Raw genomic sequence first — 18,820 nt, 5'->3', positions numbered from 1 at the left:
CTATTGGTAATGATTATAAAGAGGGCACCACCCAATATAGAGTATATAGGGTGCTGTAATGCTTAATAATCTAGATATGTACTTCGAAAAGAAAGAAAAGCACTATAATAGCACACCTGTGTAATGTCACAAAAATAATTCATTTTATTGAAGCACAGAAAGACATAAAAGCATTTAAAAACATAAACTCATAGTACAAATCAAAATAAGCTGGACTATAGCCTCTGTCCAAAACCTGATGTTTTTGTCCCTGACGAAGTCGCACCGTGCGACGCAACGCGTTGGGCATGTTCCAGCCATCTGTCCGGTTACAGTCCTTGGTGCAGGTTGTATATTTGGCGCTTTGGCATATTACACTGTTATGCACTAGGGCACTTTGTGCAAATAGGATGAGGGAGCTGACAATCATGTATACCTAATACTAGCACATTTATTCTCCCATACCTATATGCACAAGTTTCCTAATTGTTTCCCCTATCTAGGGAAACAGGCAGTACACCACTGCCAGTTTTGGACAGAGGCTATAGTCCAGCTTATTTTGATTTGTACTATGAGTATATGTTTTTAAATGTTTTTATGTCTTTCTGTGCTTCAATAAAATGAATTATTTTTGTGACATTACACAGGTGTGCTATTATAGTGCTTTTCTTTCTTTTCGAAGTATACGTCTCATATCTATGGCGCCAGTTCCCGAGTTGGGCTACACATCGGGACCCTCAGGATAATGTATACAAGCCTCCTGATGAACTCCTCACACTTTACTTGTTGAGAGGGGAAATGCGTTGAGGCGTTCTGCTGGGTGTGAATTGCGACTATAGCATATATTTTTTTTTTTTTTTTTTTTTTGTGCACTGAACCTGGAGGCACTGCAATACCAGGTCAATGCCTGGAGAGGACAGAGCAAGCTCTTTTTCCATCTCCCTGTTCTAAAAATCCATTTAATATATGGTCCCCAGATAGGGGACGTATCAGATAATAAACTGATAAGAACAGATACTACACTTGATCTTAGCCAAAAGGCTGAGAAGCGATATGGCATATATCTTATCGCAGTGATCCACACCTCTTTTTTTGACGGCCTTGTGTTTTGGGAAAGGGACAGAATAGGGCAAGTATACTGCAGCAAGGGATTTCTAGAGCATTGTCCCATGAATCAAGAGCCTTTTAATTTTTTAGGTACAGTATTGAGAATTTAATAGTGTGGGGCTTTTTTATTCCCTTAGTGTCTGGCATTATAGGGCTGGATAGCCCTGAAGACACCAAACTGTAAGTGCACACCTATTTGTTATCTTATGGTTGCCATTTGTCCCCTTATACAAGCCTGTCAAATGCCGCTGTTTGGCATGGTTGAATTTTGTTATAGCACTTACTCTTTATTATATGTTTTTAAGCGATTATATTAAAAGTTATATTTTAGAGCACACCATATTTCTTTTTGCATGATATTTCATGGTATATGGGATAGGGTGGCAGGGGTTGGGCTGGTATTTGGGAGAGCAGGGCAGGGGTTGGTCTGGTGTATGGCACACAGGAGTGAACAGGGTCTTATAGTATTAGTGCAGAGTAATCCAATCTCTATAGTGTCATATGAGACCTTGTATTCAGCATGTCCTGCCAGCTGCAGTATATGAATGGTGACGTAGCGGGCACCAGCTTCCTGTCTTGCACACCTATACATTGTGGTAACCCACTGGTTTGGGGATGATCACTTGAATTGTACAGATATAGAATGCCAGCAAAGCTGAGGTTTTCCTGTTCATCTGGAAGGAGCAGACTGGGTGGGACGGTGTCAGGCTGTATACGTATACACCATCCTCTGCCTGATACAAATCAAAGCTGCATTATGTGTCTGTCTCTCATATGTAGACTTACCACATAAGCTTTTAGGCCTTGGCGTTGTTCATGCTCAGGGGGAGTATTGATTCCCGCCGAGTCGATACTCGCCAGATCTGCATTAAAGAGCTCAAGAGACAAGAACCATGAACCGCTACAGATGGAGGCGGCCTTGCTATCCTCAGTCACATTTTAACACACTGGAAATGGCGTCCGGTCTGCAGGCATCATGTTATAGAGCAGGACGAGCTGAGCAGAGTAATGTATAGTTTTGTGGCAAAGGATAGCTTGTCATTATTCCTGTAAATCTTCTCTCCATTCCATTGAAGTGAATACATCTAAGCTGCAATACCACTCACAACCTGGGGATGGGGCTGGCGCTGTTTTTGCTAGAAAGTAGCTGTGCTTTTTCTATTGTTAGACAATCCCCTTTAAGGAGATGAGACTACCCCTTTAGGACAGTGGTTTCCAGCCTGTGACTCTCCAGCTGTGAATGCACACCATGTCATCTGTCCGGGCATGCTGGAAGTTGTAGTTTGGCAACAGATGGAAAGCCGCAGGTTAGAGACTGTATATGTTGATACAGTAGTCACGTTGGTTAGATATGTTTTCCGTCTAACCCCAGCCTTGTGATAGCTCTGCGGCTGCTTGTAAAGAGTCTTGAGGCTGTTTTGGTGTCTTCATGCTGTTACTAGGCCCCTCCAGCACTAAGTGTTAGTAACTCTCACATCGCCAGCACATATAAAATAATACGTCTGCCATGACAAACCCAGGAACTCGCTACACGTAGCCCCAGGACTGTAGGCCTTAGACCAGGACGGGAGCTGCGCCTCATATTAGTGATTTCCAGTATAGCAAGTGCAGGGAGGGAGCCGGAGCGACATGTTACAGCAGAGGGGAATCCTCCGCACACCTATGCCGGCTGACAGATCGCATCATTCCTCTGTTTGAGCCTAATGAATAAAAAAAAAAGTATTCTAAGCACACGTTCACACAAGAAGGATACGCTGAATTAGATTTAAAAAAAAAAATAAAAAAAATCTCATGCAGACGCAGTGGAAAAATCCTTGGAGGCGCAGATCATGTGTTTACAGCATGGAAGTTTATGTGGCGGATATGGAGTTTCCTTACTGTTGTATACATTTTTACTACTGTATACAGGAGGGGAGAATTGATTTGTGGGTAGTTAGAGCGGGAGCAGACATCTAAGCCACAATAGTGAGCATTGTAGATGGCTCATAAGAGAGCTCATAATATCCGTGGAGGGTTATCCCATTAGCATATCCCGTTGGGAAGGGGCAGCACACAGAATACAGTGCCGGCTCGTGCCATTTGTCTCTTTGGGAAGTATGGCTCTTAAATCATATGCAATTGTGGCATATGTATCCCATGATGGTGTATATATACAGTATACATGACTAATAAATATCCACTGTCCATCTATAGCAGGGGTAGGGAACCTTGGCTCTCCAGCTGTTGCAAAACTACAACTCCCATCATGCCTGGACAGCTGAAGCTAAAGCTTTGGCTGTCCAAGCATGATAGGAGTTGTAGTTTTGCAACAGCTGGAGGTCCGAAGGTTCCCTACCCCTGATCTATAGTGATGGAGGTGACCCTGGTGTACATCCACCCTGTACTCTTCATGTCCTCAGTATCGATAGGGGAGGGTTGCAGTATATGCACCTGGCATTGTTGGGACATTTCCTGGACTACTATATCTATTACCGGTGACCGTGTTATGTAATGTCTCTTATACAGCAGCTTGTACATTGATCTGGAAGGTTTCCTGTCACACATTTACTGGAACTCCCACAAGACACAGAGGCGGCTGACAGTAAAGGGCCCTGAGTATATACAGCCAACAGGAGAGGCGCAGCCATCTATTACAACCATATGCCGGCCGTAACTTCTCCACCGTAGGTTGGCATCTGAACCAGGGGATCTTATTAGATGCCTTTTGTTAGCGCTTGTTCTGATACATGAGGCCAGTGTGTACTGTATATAATCAGTCATGTCACTCTCTTGTCTACCTGTCTGAGGTATATACTCTTGGGTCTCTATCTGTCTTTCATGTGACTCTCATTCATTCCTCTCTCTTTGATGTAGTAGGGTCTATATCACTCTTGCCCCTTTGTTGCTATCTTTTTATGTCTCCTATGGTACCTATGTATCTGGTGTATGTATGTGTGTGTGTCTATGCATGTGTGTATGTGTGTGTGTGTGTGTGTGTGTGTGTGTGTGTGTGTGTATATATATATATATATATATATATATATATATATATACAGTGGTACCTTGGTTTAAGAGTGTTTTGTTTAAGAGCTCACAGTTTTTCAAAATTGTGACTTGGATTAAGAGCATTGTTTTGGTTTAAGAGCTCCCTGTACTTGGTGGGAGCGGTAGTGGGGGAGGGGCATGGTCAGCATAGCGGGGCTCTACAGCACTGTACTTTGACCCAGGAAGTCTCCCTCACCTTCCAAATCATAGCAGATCCACTTCAGGCTGAGGCTTACATCAGGGGACAGGACTATGGAGGTAATCTCTCCATAGCTATAACCCCTCTCTCCCCGGACAGAGAGTGCTGCATGTATGTGCCCACATCTGTCCTGCTCATTCCCTCATGCCCCCTGAAGTCTCTGTCAGCCCTTGTGTTTCCCATCCTCTCCATTCCTGCTATAATGTGCCTGCACTCACACTCAGCTATACACACTGCTGCTATACTGTGCCCAAATCTGCCCTGCTCATTCCTTCATGCTCCCTGCAGTCTCTTGTCAGTTCTGATTGGTCCATGCTGAACACACCCCTTCCCCATTGCTGTCATGTGACTACACAGACCTCTGACAGCAGCCCTGCTTCTCTATTCTAGCCTGTTGTACTACGCTACTGCATTATGGGAATCTGCAACTCCATCCTGAATCTACAAACCGCTGCTGTTTTTCAGGGTTATGCACTTACTATACATTATACCCCACATGCTGATATCACATATTCAGCTGTTTATAAATGTTTGTTTCATTAGTTTTACATGTTATTCAGAATATAAAATCATTATTTTGGGGCGTGGAACCAATTGTCTGCATTTCAATTATTTCTTATGGGAAAATTTGCTTTGGTTTAAGAGTGGATTTGGATTACAAGCGTGATCCCTGAACGAATTATGCTCGTAATCCAAGGCAATACTGTGTGTGTGTATAATATATATATAGTGTATGTGTGTGTGTGTGTGTGTATATATATATATATATATATATATATATATATATATATATATATACATACATACATACATATTTATGTGTGTTTCCACATACCCACAGCTCCACAGTCCATGTCAGGTTTTCTCTCTCCCCTCCGCCTTGTCATCCACACAACATCCTGCCGCCCTTAAGATCTTAACTACAAGAAGTTTTTTGTTTACGGCCTCCGAGCTGTTTCTGACGTCAGACACGTTACTTTTCCCTCCAGATCTCAAGATTCCCATTATTCCTCCTATTTCATTCCTTCATTTTCTGATCCGACTTCAGATGTATAACCGCATTGGCTATATGGTATTTGTATTACTTGCATTTTGCAGATTGAAGACTATTGGATTCTTTATGATGTACACTGTATTATGCCTATTGGTTATGTTCTAGTCAGAAATGTGATCCTTTTCTGTTACTGTATTTCCTCACTTCTTGCCTGCCGCCGGCACATTATGCAAATCCTTCAGACGCTGCAGTGTTTCCTACTTAGAGACATTGTTTAGTGTTGTCCTCTTGTGTATATTCTTTTAGTTCTGATTTGGCTTTATCCCGGACGTGTACCCCTGGTGAGATCCATTAGGTTGACTTTTCATGTGGCCGTTGTACTAGAGGCTTTAAAGTATCACTGTTCTTTCTTTTTTTTTTTTTTCAGAAAATCAATAGTCCAGGCGATTTTAAGAAACTTTGTAATTGGGTTTATTAGGCAAATATGCCGTTATCTGCATTCAAAAAGCCTTTCCCCAGGTCCGTCCCCCCCCCCTCCTCTCATTCACTGCTCATTAACAGGAAATCTCGACTCCTTTACATCTGTCGAGCCCTGTGTAATCTATAAAGAGGGGAGGATCGAGATTAGTCAGCAGCAGAGAGCAGAGAACAAAGTATTTCACAGCGGGACCTGTGTGAAGCTGGTATTCAGAGGACAGAGAGGTCAGTGGTGACTTCAGAGGAGATAGCCCGGTGATGTAGCTGTAAATTAACTCTTTGTTGTCCTGTTTTGGTGCCTCATCTCCCTCCACCCCTCCCCTGTCCATAAGAGAACCATCAAGACAGGGGGGAGAACTTCAAACTGCTTGTTCATGATAAAAATGCATTTTTTGGCTAATAAACCAAATTACAAAGTTTCTTAAAATCGCCTGTACTATTGATTTCTGCAAAAAATTTTAAACGACAGTGACACTTTAAGAGCTTTGCCATCCCGGATTAATCATTAACCTGTCCTCACTGTTTGCTTTTTTGCTTATGTCTTCCAGGGCAGATGTTAATACTGAAGACTGTCCATCTGATGTGCTGGGGTTATACCTTATAAAAACATGAACTCGCCTAGTGCCCAACTCTAGGAATCCATATTTTGTTTGTCAAACTGGAACCCCTCGAATACAAATGTACAGGGTGAAATGGAAAAGCAGCAGCTTTCGGTGGATGATGACCTTCTGCCTATATATTATGTTCGACCTGACTTAGCTAACGGTAACTTTCCTAAAGTTTGTCAGGAAGACAAGGCTGGCGCCATGTTGAACCATCACTCAAAGACTAGCGAGAGGTCTATGCCGAACAAACATGAGTATACAGATCAAGAAGGAGCCAAAGAGTTTGGTTTCATCCCAGGTACTAATGCTGATGTATATTCCCAACCCCACAAAGAAGCCCAGCCTGATCCCCAGGTATCCGCAATACCTAAACCCACCGACATAAAGGACCAAGTCAACTCCCTCCCCAAGAACAGCTCCGCTCAGGACGTCTTTTTAGCTAGCATATTGCAAGCACAGCTGTGTATGATGGATCTCCAAGACGAGATTGACCATTCTGAGAAATGTGGCCCCCCAAGCAGAATGATGGCACCCAAATCTCACATTGAGGTTGATGCCGAGAAGAACGAGGAACTTCCAACTTTAGAAGAGGACCAAGAAAGTGAAGACGCTTCATGCTCAGACGTGGAGGTGGAAGATGAGAGCTTGTTCTGTGATAACCCTTTGTTCAGGAACTCAACAAATGCCTATCCTATGTCTCATAGTACACAGCAGTGTATTCCTCTAGGCAACTGTGAAAATAACCCCAGCACTTGTAACGGGGCAGAGGCTCATGCCAGCCAGCTTTGGGATATTAAAGTATCAGGTACGAGAACAGATGTGTGGCATCGGATAACACGGGAAGAGTCCCTGGAGGAGCTCCAGATATATGAGGATGAGTGGGAGGAGAGGAGGGCTTTGTCTGCCAACCTGAGGACCAAGAAATGGCGTCTTCCTGACAGTCCTCACATGGTAAGGGACTCGTATACTGTGTTATGGTAGAGCAGCCTATCTGGCTATATGATGTCTTGTTCTGCTTGTAACATTATTAGTAGAATGCATGAAGTAGAGAAAATGCTCTGTGTTTACACAGCTCCTCCGCATACACCATTATTAACTACAGACAGGAGGCATGTTGGTCTTGGCTCTGGCTAGCATCATTTGGAAACTGCAGTGTTACTATACAGACCACTCTCCTGTGGGTTTGCTCAGCATTGGCCTCACCGTCACCTCTATACCACATCTGCCCATATAATATACAGCTTACAGCATCCCATTATTTGATACCCCCTCCCCCATTTTGAGTAACTTTTGACTTCCGATCATACATGTCAAAAGTTACTGACTGCACCGGGTCGCCCTCTTGAGACCTTGTGCGCTCTTGAGATACAGCCGGGGGTGTTTGAAGGAGTCAGATTTGCTTGACAGCTGGGGAGAGATGCACACTGCTGTACACTCTTCACTTTTTTATTGATTTTTGGAGTACCCCTTTAACCCTTACAGTGCAGCACTGCCGCCACTTCATGCTTGCACAGCCCAACCGCCATGTTGGCATGAATTATCTGAAATGCAGGTATGAGCTAGTATATATTTGCATACTGGTTTGCCAACCCATACCCCAGTCATACTGTACTTTGAAATGTCAACTTGTCTTAGGCTACTTCACATGTACATAATCCACTGCGGATTTCACGCTCCTTAAAATTCGCACCTGATTTTGCTACTTATTGATTTCTGTGGATCCAAAACAGATTTTGCAGTCTTTATAGTATGACACAGTGCTCTCTGCTGCCACCTCTGTCCCTGTCAGGAACTGTCCAGAGCAGCAGCAAATCCCCATAGAAATCATGACCTGCCCTTGGACAGTTCCTGACATGGACAGAGATGGCAGCAGAGAGCACCGTGTCATACACCACTTCCTGCAGGACATACAGCAGCTGATAAGTACTGGAAGAGTACTGAGATTTTTAAATAGAAGTAATTTACAGATCTGATACATCTGTTGATGTATCTGTATATATATTTTTTAAAAATCTGGAGTTCCCCTTTAAGGTGATGCTGGGACTTCCTGCTTCGAGAGAGTCAGGAAGCTACTTTATTTAGTTTATATGCAGAGCTGCTCACATAACACATGGGGAGACAGATTTAAGGTTGTCGCCCGTCACATCAGTGTTATAATATTTTTGTACTGGTATTGGCATGTTGGCTATTATGGACCCAAATAAATCCTGATGATTTCAATTGATGCCCATCAGATTATTGGCAGCAAGAATTATGTTTCAAATTGCAATATTTTTTCTCTTTAAAAAAAAAATGAACATTTCCTGAAAACACGAGGAGATGTGTGGGATAGACGTATTCCTCATCTATGATGCAATGAGGTCTGTTATCACATGCTCTTCCTCCATTGACACCAGTGGTAGCTATATAAAATAGAGAGCGTTAGTCACATGGCATCTGCTTTCATCGTGGCTTTCACCTTGCTGTACTGACATCCGCTCCAGCAGAAACCACGGGTGTGTGCAGACCTCGCTGTAAGTGACATCAGTATCGCCTTCTTTGTTCTCTGCAGAGAGGGTAGTTATTGATCGTAAATTTCATCTATAATTTTCAATATTCTAATATTGAGTTTGTACCTTTCAGGATGTCTTAAGAAGCACAGAAGAAACACAGAAGACTATGACAACGCTCATCTCTACAGCGACTGTGACCGAAACCTGTAAGTGTGAATTTCCTTTCGTGTGAATTAGTGTGCTGCATGTGTGTTCTCAGAGAAACCACATTATACAAAACACCATAGGCCCACTATATCCTTATATTACTTGTTCTTATTTTTGCTTTGGTACAAGTTTGGATAAAACATAGTTTTGGTGGGGCAATGAAAAAACTATGCACAAATTGTCCCACATGGTATTCTAGTAGGGAAGCAAGGAGACTTAAAGGGAACCTGTCACCCCCGCCCCCACCCCCGTGCCGGAGTGAAGGCCGCCCAACCCCCCGCTAAAGCCCCGGATACTTACCCCACCTCGCCAAGTCCCGTTCCTGGAGCCGGTCCCGGGACGGAAATATCACTGTCTGAAGGCCGACGCGCGCGCTGCTGGGATGACTCCGACGCCCATAAAGAATGACTGCTCCATTCATTCTCTATGGTCGTCGGACTCCTCTCAGCAGCGCGCGTGCTGTCCCAAGACCGGCTCCAGGAATGGGACTTGGCGAGATGGGGTAAGATCCGGGGCTCTAGTGGGGGGTCAGGCGGCCTTCACCCCGGCACAGGGGGTTGACAGGTTCCCTTTAAGTCTCCTTGCGTTATGATTAATTCTGATGTTGGGAGCTTCTAAACTGCTTAAAAGTTTCACTAGTGTACTGACACAGCTGTGAACTTTTAAACTGTTTAGGAGCTCCCGACATCATCATTAATCATGATGCTGGGAGCTCCCAGGTCCAGTCTGCAGAACACCGTTCATGCACGGACTGATTCTATGTGACTGACTCCTTAGACTTGCGTGTATACTCTGGGAAAGTCATGTGTAGCAGGGTTTTTTTTGTTTGTTTGTTTTTGTTTGGGAATTGTAGTTTAGCAACAGCTAGAGGGACGGAGGTTTGACATCCGTGCTCTAATGCATGGCTTAAAAGAGAAGTCCAGCGAAAATTTTTATTAAAGTATTTTATTGCCCCCCAAAAGTTATACCAATATAGACTTATTAGGGGAATTACTTATAAAAGGCTTTTTTCCTTGCCCTTACTACTGCATCAAGGCTTCACTTCCTGGATAACATGGTGATGTCACTTCCTGGATAACATGGTGATGTCACGGCCCGACTTCCAGAGCTGTGCGGGCTGTGGCTGCTGGAGAGGATGATGGCAGAGGGATGCTCAGTGTCCCTCCATTGCCCTGTGTCCCTCAGTGTCCTCCTGCCATCATCATCTCCAGCAGCCACAGCCGCACAGCTCTGGAAGTCGGGCCGTGACATCACCATGTTATCCAGGAAGTGACATCACCATGTTATCCAGGAAGTGACATCACCATGTTATCCAGGAAGTGAAGCCTTGATGCAGTAGTAAGTGCAGGGAAAAAAGCACTTTATAAGCATTTCCCGTAATAAGTGTATATTGGTGATTTGTATATTTTTTTGACAAATATTAGCGGCTATTAGCGGGCACGGTCTGATTGCTGCGCCCGCTAATCAAGTAATCAGATGAAGCTGTCAAAGTTGACAGCTGCATCCGATTACTTGCTGCAGCCGATCCCTGGTGTCTAGTAGCAGAGATCGCCCCCCCCGGATATTGTCCCGGAGGAGCGATCTCCGTGTCTAATACCTGCCTGGGTCTCCGCCAAACTTTACAGCATAGATCTCAATGAGAGATCAGAGTGCTTACACTAGAAGTCCCCCATGGGGGCTTCTAGTATAAGTGTAAAAGTAAAAAAAAAAAGTGATGTTGTCAATAAAAAGCCCCCTCCCCTAATAAAAGTCTAAATCACCCCCCTTTTCCCATGTAAACAAATAAATAAACATGTTTGGTATTGCCGCGTCCGTAATCGCTCGAACTATTAATTAATCACATTCCTGATCTCGCACGGTAAATGGTGTAAACGCAAAAAATCCCAAAGTGCAAAATTGCGCATTTTTGGTCGCATCAAATCCAGAAAAATTGTAATAAAAAGCGATCAAAAAGTCGCATATGCGCAATCAAGGTATCGATAGAAAGAACACATCATGGTGCAAAAAATGACACCTGACACAGCCCCATAGACCAAAGGATAAAAGCGTTATAAGTGTGGGAATAGGGCGATTTTAAGGAACATATATTTGTTAACAATGGTTTGATTTTTTTACAGGCCATCAGATAAAAGAAAAGTTATACATATTACATATCATTTTAATCGTAACGACTTGAGGAACATATATAACAAGTCAAGTTTTACCCCAGGGCGAATGGCGTAAAAACAAGTACCCCCCAAATAAACAAAATGTGGGGTTTTTTTTCAATTTCACCATACGTTTATTTTTTTTTCTGGTTTTCCAGTGAACTTTATGAAAAAATTCTGCCTGTCATTGCAAAGTACAATTAGTGGCGCAAAAAATAAGGGCTCATGTGGGTTTCTAGGTGGAAAAGTGCAAGTGCTATGAAGGATGAAGGAGCATGTGATCATGCACTTCCACGGTGTCCTCAACTGAGTTCGGCCATCTCACTGACAGGATCGACGTTCAGCGTAGAGAGAAGGCAGGGGCATCTGATTTATAGAACCGCCTACTACTCTATACTACCCTGTACAGGAAATTCTTGTGTTAAATACCTCTAATGCACAGGTGTCAAACCTGCAGCCCTTCAACTGTTGCAAAACTACTATTCCCATCATGCCTGGACAGCCAATGCCAAATCTTTAGCTATGCAGGCATGATGGGAATTGTAGTTTTGCAACAGCTGGAGGGCTGGAGGTTGGACATCCGTATTCTAATGCATGGCTCAAGTCTTCGCTTTAGTATATTTGAACAAAACTGAGATTTAAATAAAGTCTGTCATTAGGGTTATGCTGCTATATCTAGTATAAACTAGTGACAGACACACTGAGCAGGAGGATGGGTGCCATGCCACGCCACCCACTTAACCCATTGGCCACTGAATTGATAGCCTTCTACCTATATATAGGCAGACAGCTGTTGATCAGTAGCCAATGGGCAGAGTGAGTGGATTCTCATCAATATTGAGAACTACTAAGCAAGTGCCCGTAATGAAGAGGACTACGTATTTCTTGTGAGGATATCCTAATAATGGCTGCACAGGAAGATGTAAGTGATACCTTGGTCTATTCAGCGTCTCTGTCACTAGCCTATTTTGCCCTCAGATAGGGCAGCATTAAAGGGGTTGGTCACTTTATAGTAACCTTTTTCAGTCATTGTACAGTATTGGTGAATGTTCGCACTGCACCTCCTGACACCTCCCTGTGTGCCCCGTTGCGCTCATATCAGGAACTTCTCCAGGCTGTGCTGTCCTGCTTTGTATGCTGAATGGTGATCCTGTCCATAAGATGGCCGAGCATGGAGGAGCATGTGATCGTGCCACTTCCTCAGTATCCTCCACTAAGCTCAGCCATCTTATGGACAGAATCACCGTTCACCGTACAGAGAAAGAAGGGCCATCTGATTTTAGGTCTAGAGGGGACAAAGTGAGACGTACATATATTAATACTGTACACAAAACAAGTTTACTATAAGGTGGCCAACCCCTTTAACCAAGTGACAGTGTCTCTTTAAAGTAACACCCCAGGGTTTTTTTTGTACAGTGCCATTTGTTTTATTCTAGCAGTGTGATCACCAGTCCGAAAATCTGGTCTGTCCTTGGTCATCTGACTTGGTCATCTGACTTTCTGTGAACTACAGGGTGACGTCATCTCTCTTGGCGACTCCCACCCTGCTGCTGCTATGATTATGGGATTAGGATACATAGTTGTTATACACCTCCCCTGAGGCTGTGCTCACACCTAGAATTTTTGCTGTGTTTTTGCCATGATTTTCCCAGAATTGGAGCAGAAATTGTCCTATTTTACCACTGTTGTGCAAATCACGGTAAAAAGTGTGTATTTTTTTTTTACTGAGATTTTGGTAAATCGCAGGAAAACCACAGCCAAAATTTAGAAAAATTTGTGCGAAGGCCGGGGCTGTGGAGTCGGACAAAATGTTTTGACTCCAGCTTAAAAAAAAAAAAAATCATCTGATCTAAATTTTAATATGAATTTTACAAATCTTACTTATTAATGTATTAATGTATTTTATGTTCTATCAATCTAAGGCCCTTATTTATAAAAAACAGAAAAACACTTTCTCACATTATTCTGTCAGTAGTAAAGCACTGGCCCTATTAGATGAGGGTGGTCGGGAGATGTTGTCAGTCACTGTTTGTTTCTGAGCTGGAAGAGTCCATTGTGTTGGGGGGAGATCTGTGCTGTTCTCTTCCTGGATGCTGGATGACTGTATATGAGCAGCAGCAGTGTAATATGAATATATCCTGTGTAATACAGAGAAGGAAGAGGAGAAGACATAAGTAGTGTAGCAGTAACCTTTTTTGTCAATGTGGTGTTTTCTCTCTGGGAGAAGATTGTGTGCGTGTGTGTTCAGTGTGCTATGGCTGCAGCAGGCTGTGTGTGTGTGTGTGTGTGTGTGTTCAGTGTGCTATGGCTGCAACAGGCTGTGTGTGTGTGCTCAGTGTGCTATGGCTGCAGCAGGCTGTGTGTGTGCTAGAAAGAGAAAGGCCTAAATTAAAGGGGTATTCTGGGCAACAGTGAAAAATCCAGGTAGACAGGAGCCGGTGGAATCGTAATAAAGAAGTCCTATTTACCCGTCCCCGTACCCCTGTAGTCCAGCATCACAGCTCATGGTTCCCTGCCAGGTTCCCGATCCTGTGATATCACGGCTTCACTCAGAAATGCCCACTGAGCCAATCAGTGACTGAGGTGGGACACAGCTGCAGTCACTGACTGGCTGAGCAGGTAGTTCCTGTGGGGCTTCGATGATACATACACAGTTTTAATTTAGTGGATGGCCACCATTTAATGGCAAATATGTCAATTATTTTCCATTAAATGGCAGCCATCTACTAAATTTTCATAGTGTGTGAACATGGCCTTTCTGTGTTTTTAATCCTCTACTGGGTTTTAGTTACAAAATACTGACCAAAATAGTGAGCAAAAATACTGTGTGGGAACATGGCCTATTTATAAAATCAAAACTGCAAATAGTGTGAACTGACACCAGCCCAGGTGATAGTGATGAGACTCCACCCTCTCTCTGCAAAGCAAGAGCATTCATGGGAAATGTAGGCAGTGTTAGGAAATCATTTTAGAGGGCAAATATGGCTGAAATCCTATTCTGGCCGCCTCAGCTGAAAGACAGCACAATGCGTACGGAAGAACCTCTACATTATACTCTAATAGTATGGTGCAGTATATAAGCAACACAACAATTTCCTGGAGTGCCTTGCTCGTAATTAAAGTCCTGTGATTGCAGCAGCATCAGCGGTGATACAAGTAATGTGTTACAGGTTTGTGGAAACAGCAAATTCACAGACAATGCTGATAACTCTTCTGTTCTGTAAATTAGGAAGGAAAAGTGTGCAGCATGTATCTGAGCACCATAACAGTACTGTATAAAACAAGATCTTCACACAAGCGTACATGTGCATTTTTGTGTCTGTATTACGGATGCAAATCCTAGCATGACCGCTGCTCTACTGACTTGAACCAATATGTTTTGAATTGAGTTTGCTGTTTAGCTTACCTAACAGTAAAAAAGTTTTACTTAAAGTGACTGTACCACCAGGCCCAGGCTGAAGCACTGGAGGCGGGCCGACCCACCCTTAGTGGGAGGAAACCCCAGCCCCTCCATGATAGGGTTCCATTGATTCTAATGGAATCACGTCATGGAGGGGCTGGGGTTGCTTCCCACTAAGGTTGGGTTGGCCCGCCTCCAGTGCTTCAGCCTGGACCTGGTGGTACAGTCACTTTAAAGTGACACCGTCACCCTCTTTTTGCATTCTTACTTCTCTTCACAGGTGTAATGGGTAAATTCTGCAGTTTTCATACCTTATTTTATATCATACGTCATGGTGCTTGTTCCAGTAAAAATTGATCTTTTATCATCTGTGGATTGGGATACCTGGGCGGGGATTCACGGCCAAAGCACCACTTAGCCCCGCCCCTATCACCACTTAGCCCCTGCCCCCTCTGTGGCGTCATCAGCGGCCATTGATGTGGGGGTGGGGCCTAGGCCTTTAGGCCGGCCCTTCCAATGACTGCTGAGGGGCAGGGCCTATGTGCGATGACGTCACAGAGGGGCTAAGTGGCGTTGGTGGCTGGGCTCAGTGGCGCCGCAATGATGAGGCGACCTGAGTCGTCTGCCTCAGGCGGCGCCACCAGCTGTTATCATGGGGGCGGCATTCAGTGGCGTAGCTACCGCGACCGGGCCGCTACTGTACTGCCACTGTACTGCTCCCATCCCACTCCTTCTTGTGACCGCAAGCAATGTTTTGCCTGCGATCACAAGAGGAGGCTGGGACGGCCCCCGGCTGACTTGCGGGGCTGGGAGCATCTTGAGGCCCAAAAAACAGGTCCCGCGAAGCTCCGCCCCCTCCGCTGGAAGTCCCGCCCCCAGCCGCGGTAAGCCCGCCAGCGCGCGTGACAAGAAGACAAGAGGAACCATTCAGGTGAGTAAAGATTTTTTTGTTTTAAAGGGCATGATGGGGGTGTAGTGGTATGGTGGTGGAACAAGAGGATGATGGGGGTGTAGTGGTATGGTGGTGGAACAAGAGGATGATGGGGGTGTAGTGGTATGATGGTGGAACAAGAGGATGATGGGGGGTGTAGTGGTATGGTGGTGGAACAAGAGGATGATGGGGGGTGTAATGGTATGATGATGATGGAACAAGAGGATGATGGGGGGTGTAGTGGTATGGTGGTGGAACAAGAGGATGATGGGGGTGTAATGGTATGATGATGATGGAACAAGAGGATGATGGGGGTGTAGTGGTATGGTGGTGGAACAAGAGGATGATGGGGGGTGTAATGGTATGATGATGGAACAAGAGGATGATGGGGATGTAGTGGTATGATGGAACAAGAGGATGATGGGGATGTAGTGGTATGATGGAACAAGAGGATGATGAGGATGTAGTGGTATGATGAAGGAACAAGAGGATGATGGGGGTGTAGTGGTATGATGGAACAAGAGGATGATGAGGATGTAGTGGTATGATGAAGGAACAAGAGGATGATGGGGGTGTAGTGGTATGATGGTGGAACAAGAGGATGATGGGGGGTGTAGTGGTATGGTGGTGGAACAAGAGGATGATGGGGGTGTAGTGGTATGGTGGTGGAACAAGAGGATGATGGGGGTGTAGTGGTATGATGGTGGAACAAGAGGATGATGGGGGGTGTAGTGGTATGATGATGATGGAACAAGAGGATGATGAGGGGTGTAGTGGTATGATGATGATGGAACAAAAGGATGATGATGGGGGGTGTAGTGGTATGATGATGATGGAACATGAGGATGATGGGGGGTGTAGTGGTATGATGATGATGATGGAACATGAGGATGATGGGGGGTGTAGTGGTATGATGATGATGGAACAAGAGGATGATGGGGGGTGTAGTGGTATGATGGAACAAGAGGATGATGGGGGTGTAGTGGTATGATGGAACAAGAGGATGATGGGGGGTGTAGTGGTATGCTGATGGAACAAGAGGATGATGGGGGGTGTAGTGGTATGATGATGGAACAAGAGGATGATGGGGGTGTAGTGGTATGATGATGGAACAAGAGGATGATGGGGGTGTAGTGGTATGATGATGGAACAAGAGGATGATGAGGGGTGTAGTGGTATGATGAAGGAACAAGAGGATGATGGGGGGTGTAGTGGTATGATGGAACAAGAGGATGATGGGGGGTGTAGTGGTATGATGATGGAACAAGAGGATGATGGGGGTGTAGTGGTATGATGATGGAACAAGAGGATGATGGGGGTGTAGTGGTATGATGATGGAACAAGAGGATGATGGGGGTGTAGTGGTATGATGATGAGGGTGTAGTGGTATGATGATGGGGGGTGTAGTGGTATGATGATGGAACAAGAGGATGATGGGGGTGTAGTGGTATGATGATGAGGGTGTAGTGGTATGATGATTAAGGAACAAGAGGATGATGAAGGGTGTAGTGGTATGATGATTAAGGAACAAGAGGATGATGAAGGGTGTAGTGGTATGATGATGAAAGGGCAGGAGGATGAAGGGGGTGGTAGTATTATGATGGAGGTGTTTGTAGTATGATTATGAAAGGGCAGGAGGATGAAAGGGGTAGTAGTATGGTGATAAAGGGGCAGGAGGAGGGGACAACATGGGGGGCATCTGTAAGGGGGATAAAATGGGGGGCCATCTATATGGGGGATAACATGGGGGGCATCTATAAGAGGGACAACACAGGGGGCCATCTATAAGGGGGAAACATTGGGGGCCATCTATAAGGTGGACTACATGGGGGGTGTATACAATAGGGCATGCACAGAGGGGGGCATGTATTTTAAGGGGGGTCACATAGTGTCAGGGCTACCTACTAAATGAGGGTGTAAAGGGGACAGTACAGATGTGCAGTTTTTAGAGAGATGATGGTGTCAGTGTGAGGAGCCTAATATGTCTGTCTGGCAGATTCTGTGGATTCGTGGCCCAGAGAAGTTCTCAAAATCGCCCACAACAGATGGAGAAGATGAAAAGGGAAGAACTCCAATCAGAGAAGACGTCCCCTGTGAGTCACTTGATATAACTGCACTGTAATGTATATGGTGTATAGATCCTGTGTACAGTGCGTCCACCTCTATATGACTGTATGAAGTGATATTGGTCTATGTACAGAGGATTATATTCAGTAGCAGCGGTGGTGTTAGTCACTATGAGGTGGTAATATTTGTTACTTGTAATCCGGTACTGTGTTTTATTGGATTTAGTATACTGGATTTGGTCAGTAACAATATGGTGGTGATGGTTGTGGTGTGGCGGTAATATTTCCCCTTGTGTACTGGTAATATTGGCAATATTGGTCTCAGTAAACAGGATTTGTTTAGTAACAGTATGGCAGTGATAATATTTCCTGTATACTGGTATTATTGGTAATATCAGTCTTGAGATATATATATATACCAATAGCATCGAGAAAGGGGGGGGGGGGCAAGTTGACCTCTTGCACCAGGGCCCAAGAGACATTAGCTACGCCCCTAGGGGCGGCATTCAGTGGCAGATTATAATATGGGCGGTTCAGGCGGCCGCCCACATTATAATCCGCCACTGATTGTACCATGTACCAGAGACCCCCGCGCCCGGACAGCATCTGTAATTAGATGCTGGGAGCGGGGGAGACTGTATTCATAAGCGCCGCGGTGTAATGAATCAGCCACGCGGTGCTGTTACTACAGCGCGGCGCTTATGAATACAGTCTCCCCCGCTCCCAGCATCTAATTACAGATGCTGTCCGGGCTCGGGGGTCTCCGGTACCGGCATTCCACGGAACGTGGGAATGCAGCCTTTAGTCCCCCGGCTGATGTGCGGCTGCCCGGGGTGTCCCATCCTGTCTCCGGCAGCGCGCGCATCAGAGAGCTCCCTGTGCACTGGAAGTCACAGCCACAGGCGCACGGGGAGCTCTCTGATGCGCGCGCTGCCGGGGACAGGACGGGACACCCCGGGCAGCCGCACATCAGCCGGGACCAGACCAGAGAGGCTCGACGGGGGAACGGATGGCAGGTGAGTTGTGTGCTGTTTTTTGTTTTTGTTTTATCTGCTGTGCAGGGGGGGGGGCCATATATAAGGGAGAGGGGGACCATCTATAAGGGGGGGGGGGAAGAGGGGGACCATCTATAAGGGAGGGGGGAAAGAGGGGGACCATCTATAAGGGAGGGGAAAGAGGGGGACCATCTATA

At 45.1% G+C, this 18,820-nt stretch overlaps 1 protein-coding gene and 1 non-coding gene across 6 annotated transcripts in view; one reads left to right on the top strand and one right to left on the bottom strand.

Moving 5' to 3' along the window:
• LOC138766347 (PH and SEC7 domain-containing protein 1-like) overlaps positions 1 to 18,820 on the top strand; it is a 57,471-nt gene that overhangs the window by 16,897 nt on the left and 21,754 nt on the right. For all 5 annotated transcript variants that reach the window (XM_069943935.1, XM_069943943.1, XM_069943918.1 and 2 more), the window contains 2 exons: positions 6,329 to 7,336; positions 9,008 to 9,083. In XM_069943935.1, coding sequence (XP_069800036.1) covers positions 6,473 to 7,336; positions 9,008 to 9,083 — 940 coding nt within the window. In that variant the 5' untranslated portion in view covers positions 6,329 to 6,472. The remainder of the gene's footprint in view (positions 1 to 6,328; positions 7,337 to 9,007; positions 9,084 to 18,820) is intronic.
• On the bottom strand, positions 842 to 1,032 carry LOC138780551 (U2 spliceosomal RNA). Its single transcript, XR_011361342.1, has one exon. It is a non-coding gene; the product is annotated as a U2 spliceosomal RNA (small nuclear RNA).

Source organism: Dendropsophus ebraccatus, chromosome 1 (genome assembly GCF_027789765.1).
Source record: "Dendropsophus ebraccatus isolate aDenEbr1 chromosome 1, aDenEbr1.pat, whole genome shotgun sequence".
Classification (NCBI taxonomy): domain Eukaryota; kingdom Metazoa; phylum Chordata; class Amphibia; order Anura; family Hylidae; genus Dendropsophus; species Dendropsophus ebraccatus.
Note: the sequence above shows the minus strand (reverse complement) of the source record. Positions and strands in the feature narration are given on the sequence as shown.